General features: G+C 35.4%; 1 protein-coding gene across 1 annotated transcript; it reads right to left on the reverse strand.

The window, feature by feature from the left end:
* Window positions 1-5051: 5051 nt before the first annotated feature.
* On the reverse strand, window positions 5052-5360 carry LOC110020946. Its single transcript, XM_020719253.1, has one exon. It carries the CDS (start codon window positions 5358-5360, stop codon window positions 5052-5054), a length of 309 nt encoding a protein of 102 aa, XP_020574912.1.
* Between the last annotated feature and the right edge of the window lie 464 nt (window positions 5361-5824).

Here is a 5824-nt window from a genome sequence, read left to right on the forward strand (position 1 = left end):
TTCGCGAACAACGAGCCGTTTTGACAGCCCTACCGATAATCACATGATCAGAAGACCACAAGTCATCAAGTTATGCCATGCAAATGCATTTGAGCGATACTTAGGTGAAAACATCCAACCCGGCTCAACAATCTCATGGAACTTGTTGGCATCATTATCCCAAATCCAACCTTTCAATTTTGGAGTCTTATAAACAAAAATCTAGCCGCATCACTTTTTAACTATTACAACATCACTTTTTTTTTCTCACTACCTCACCATGAACACATGAACTAAGATCTAGACAACTATTATTTGTCGCCTACAATCTATTAATTATTCCAAAGTCGAACAACTCAAAAATGAGTTACCTAACATATACAAAAAGAACCAATCAATAACGCAATATCTATCCGACATAAAGGCGAAAGTTGATATTTTTTGTCGCAGTTGATTCTCCACTTGGAACACAGAGTATGCCATATTATAAACCAAATGATATAACGACATCATACAAGAAATTTCAAACTTCTTTATTAAGTAATCTACAACCCATAAACATTGAAGGCATGTATTCCCCCCTCCACAGTGAGGAGAAAAATGTAGTCATTGAAGTTACCAAAGAATCTCTACCCTCAACATCCAATAGATAACTGAATGAAACTTTTCTCTATTCCTAGTCGAGCACTCCATCATAGCGTTTCAATTTACTTCACTCGGAATAGCGGGAATGTTTCTAACTGCTCCTCCAGTGGTTGATTCTCTCTTCGCTTGCAAGTATTGTGCTAAATTTGTGTTAAATGAGGACACTTAGCTATGACCAAATCTATCACATCTGGAGTTGGCTTATAAAAGGTGATATACTAAAAATAAATCCTTGAATAAGTAATTTGATTTATATAGTACTTGCTTGTTTTAATAATCATGGGGTAAAGAGAGTTTATAAAGTTAAGATTAAACAAAAATCTCATACGTACATAAATAAGTTGGGACAAACTCACATGACATTTAAATTTTTTATGTAGAACATGCAACAACTGTGAGTCATATATTTAAATTGATGTGCCCCCGATAATTGATATAAATTGTAGAAAATGGTTATCATGGCTAATCAAGAAAGAGACGGGAGGTTTTAGGATTATCATAAAAGAGTGCTTACTAATCAACGCACTTATTATTCTTACTGAAAAAAAAAACTAGCAACTAGGATAATAGACATCAATCTTCCTATTGATGGGAGGTGTTGACCTTAATGGTGATGATGGACATTATCATTGCTGCAATAACATGCATTACTATTTGTGTCAATGACTTGTGTTGATCATGTTTCCATTATCAAGAGTTAGTACTATTAACAATGATAAGAGTTGGCATTTTAAAAAAATAATGGGTGTTAGCATTGTTGCCGACAAAGAGCATTTATGTTATTATTTGTATTGATAAGAAGAGTTGGACTTTGAGTGACAATAGGTGTTGACCTCAAAGGTGACAACACTTGTGAATATTATCTATAGTTGAGGTGTTGGTGTTGTTGGTAATTACATGTGTTAGTCTTAGTAGCGGTAATATGTATTAGCTTTATTGGTGACTATAGTCATTAGTGTAATTGAGGAAGATCAAAATGGGATATGTGATTAATTTTTTTATCAATGTTAAGAAATAACCAAAACGTATATTAATTGTGTCAATTTGAATGGGTTGGTAGAATTCGTTTCTCTTCCAAAATTGACCCAACTCAAATCAACTTGACATAAATTCAACATATTTGAGTCAAAATGTTTAATATGAACCTAGATCAGCCCAAAGCCCCCTAACCAAATCATACTTAACAAACATATTTATTATATTAATTATGCAATTTTTTAATTAATATCATATAACTAACAAAAATATGACTTTTTTTACTGAATAACATATACATATTTTTACATTTTATTTTTAGCTTTTCAAAACCTAAGCACGGGTAGTAATTGGATCAACTTCAAGTTGATTCTAGGGTATTCAAATGAACTTGAACTTAAACTGAATAAGAATTGGGCCTGCAATTTTAATTTAAAATGAACTTGAGTCGAGTTCATTTTAGGTTTTTGAGTTGGATCATTTACTGACACCAACAATGCTCATAATTACCACAAAGTCTAAATTTTACTGATACAACAACATCAACACCTACTACCATCAATTTTGTCTATGTCTGTAATTACCGAAAAAAAAAAAAAATATTTATCGTTACCAACCAGTTCACTTTTCACCATCACAACCAATGTTGACACCAATAGGGATAATGTCATAATAAAAAATATGGACACAAGTAATGTTGATGCTCATTGCAAGCAAAATAACAACGCACAATGTTGCTACAAATATTTATAATGTTGTCATCACCAACACTGATATTCATCAATGCCATTACACGAGATACTACTTGGACGTAAAGGTTGTTGCTTGTTATCACGATAAGGCAAACACATACAACAACTAATAAAATTGATGCCTATCACCACAACTATAATAAATGCTGTCATGGCCATGAAGGACAATTTTCAAGATCATCAATAATGCTATCACCATTAAGCATAATGTTCGGTATCCTAAAAATATTGATGACCATCATTGCCACCAAAACATGATATCTTAAACAACCCTCATTGTCATCACCCCGCCCATAATCACCACATATTTGAATTCCTATCATCACCACCAATGCTAACATGCGCCTTTTTCCAACAACACAGGCACCCTTCCATTGCTAACACGATTAATAATTTTCTTCAACATTAATGTTATCATCAGACATCACTAAGAAGAATGATGATTGTAGTCATTAATAATATGGACACTGGAATGCAAATGCTAACCATCGAAAACCATATTGATGCAATCCACCATCATATATCTCCATCGTCACAACCAAATATGATGTCATCACCACAAAAGCATACCTAGCATCCCCAACAATATCATATCATGATGTTTCGACCAAGCCATTATTTGTCATATTCCCCAACATCTATGCCCATCATTGCCAACATGATTGATTTCCACCATCATAAATGTTGATGCCCTTTGACACCACTAATATTGAAATACATCATTAACACCAATACTAACACTCAACATTGACACCGATTTTGACAATTGGCATCAACACCAATATCACTTGTTGTTCATAAGGTTGATACTCTTCATCTTCTATAAAGTTGGCGACTATCAATACCATCAATTTCTACACTTATCACCTTCACCAATGCCGACACATGGTACGACTTCCACGATATAGGCTACAGTCACTATTAAGGCTAACATATATCATCACCAATAGTTGCATTGTCTATCACCACCACATGACGAAGACCTATTTTTGTCATCAAGATTGATGCTTACTATTTCTACCAAGGCCAAAGCCCACTATTACCATTAAAAGTGATGTCAACTGTCAATACCAATGTTAAAGCTCGTTATCGCTTATAAAGTTGATATATACCATTGAAACCAATGTTAACACAAGTAATCAATACCATCAATATTGATGACCACTATTAAAACTAATGTTAATGTCCACCTTAGACATTGAGTCAATAACCATTGCAGACACTAAAGTTGATGCTAGTGAGCGCAGCAAAGCAGACTTTGCCATCACTTTCAAGAATGATGATTATTGCCGCTAACAACACAAATACCTACCATTGCACCAAGGCTAATGCCTATTATTGCAATCAAGTCTGGTGCTAACTATTACCAATAATGATTATACTAACAATGATGACCTTCATCGTCATTAACAACACATATGCTTGTCATCACCATTATAGCGAACACAACATATTTTCACAAATGAGGACATTCATCATTGCCATTAGAACTTAATCCCACAATAAATACAACATTTGTTGCTCATCATCTCTATTAAGGTTCACACTATCAACATTAATGTTATACCATCATCAACAAAGATGGACATCACTATTGCAAATAAGGTTAATATTCATTATCACTAGAAATACCTTCTTCTCGCAGTGTTATCAAGGTTTACGCCCATAGATCTCTCTAATGCTAAAACTCACTATTGCTACCAATGCTTGCCATCACTAGAAATACCAACAATGTTTACCAACACTAAAGCTCCAACATTGCCACCAAAACAAACATCCATTATCAATAACAGACCTAACACCCACCTTCATTGTTGCTTAGACAATTCTTCTATCAAGAGAATAAGTGAACATTCTATTACTCATATTTTGAAGAAAATTTTGGTGTCTTGAAACTCTTCTTACTTGTAGTATATAAACAATCATCCACAATTTATATATCTACTTTAGTCATAGAAATGTATTTAAAAAAAAGAGATTTTTAGTGGAATGATTTCATTAAATTTAGATTCTATGTTTAGTTCTCTTTCTTAGTTTCTTACTTCATCTTCAACAAACACTCCTATAGTATCTATGCATACATGAGATTTTCATTTGATATTAAAATAATTAATTTTCTATTTTGACAAAAATATTTTAGCACCTAACTCATAAAAATAATATTTATAAAATTTGTGCCTATTCTTTGTTTTAGAAATTGAACACTGCAACTAAGCAGTTGCATCAAGAGTTCATCCGTTAAATATTACGTGCGGCGACTGCACGTCTGAACGACAGTTCAAATGAACTGGCGTACGATACGCGTGACTGCATCCGAACTGTTGTCCGAACAGATACTGGCCGCATGACATATTTTCTCTTATTATTACTGCTACATCCGAAACGATAAATATTGTTTAAAATCTTTTTTACTGTTTAGTTATTAGAAAGAGAATAGAACCCAATCCTCTTCATAAAACAAAAATCAAACAACATCTTTTATAAAAATCTCAAATCACATGAGCCATAAACCAATAAATCATCCAAATTAACAACAATCCAAAACCATCAAACTTAATTAACATTATAATCATGCTCTAATCTGCCTAAACTTTTCTCCTTCAAACGCTATTAAATTGTGATAAATCACCAATACTGTAATGAAAGAAAGGCTTGAAAAATAACTATCAAAATCGCTTCATATCTTCACCGATCTGCAACCTATAAAGGAGGCCGGTCGGAGTGAACTGATAGCCGGGCCGGTATGGGCCGGCCTATCCCCGAACCGCCGCAGCTATTACAGGCCATCCGACCAGAACCGGCGCACGTGCGGCAACCCACATCCCCGTCCGACCACCGCGAACAGAAACAATCAATCCTTTCGGTACCGTTGCACTTCGGACAGCGAGGCAAACCGCCGCCGAACATCGGCGGAAGAAGACGCCCCTCCGCCGCCGCTTTCACCAGCATAGCGCCGGCCACCACGCTGAGTCCTGTAGCCACTTGTGTCGCCAATATGAGCGGAGCCATATCTTTCTTGCTTTGTTTCTATGAATCTGGCTTGATGGGTTGATTTGAAGATTAGGGAGATACCTGAGAAGGGAGATGTTGGGGTTTGTGTGTGGCGGGGTTTGTAGCTTTTATGATTTCACGTATGCGTGTTCGAGAGGGTTACGGCGATGCGTCGTTTACGTGGCGGCATCAGCTGGGCGAGGGTCTTGAACGAGAAGAGACTTGTGTGGCCATTAGTAATTGCTGTCGTGTAGCGCTTCCTGTTGCGTGAAGGTGTGCCGATTTAGGTTGCAAATTTGGATTTTGGAACCCTGATTTTTAAAATGGATTTTTTTTTTGGTGAGGGTCTTGTTCGATTGTCCAATCAAAAACTAATCAAGATAAAGAAAAAAAAAACATGTTGTACATCCAAAATATGTCAGCGTTGATCTTGAATGGATCTGATGGTTCACAAGAAGAAAAAAGAATATAAAAGAAGGTCC

The sequence above is a fragment of the Phalaenopsis equestris genome, unplaced genomic scaffold (genome assembly GCF_001263595.1).
Source record: "Phalaenopsis equestris unplaced genomic scaffold, ASM126359v1 Scaffold000113, whole genome shotgun sequence".
NCBI classification, from domain to species: Eukaryota; Viridiplantae; Streptophyta; class Magnoliopsida; order Asparagales; family Orchidaceae; genus Phalaenopsis; species Phalaenopsis equestris.

Excerpts from the sequence above, each read along its gene's own strand:
- LOC110020946 (XM_020719253.1), bottom strand. The coding sequence starts at position 5,360 with ATGGCTCCGCTCATATTGGCGACACAAGTGGCTACAGGACTCAGCGTG.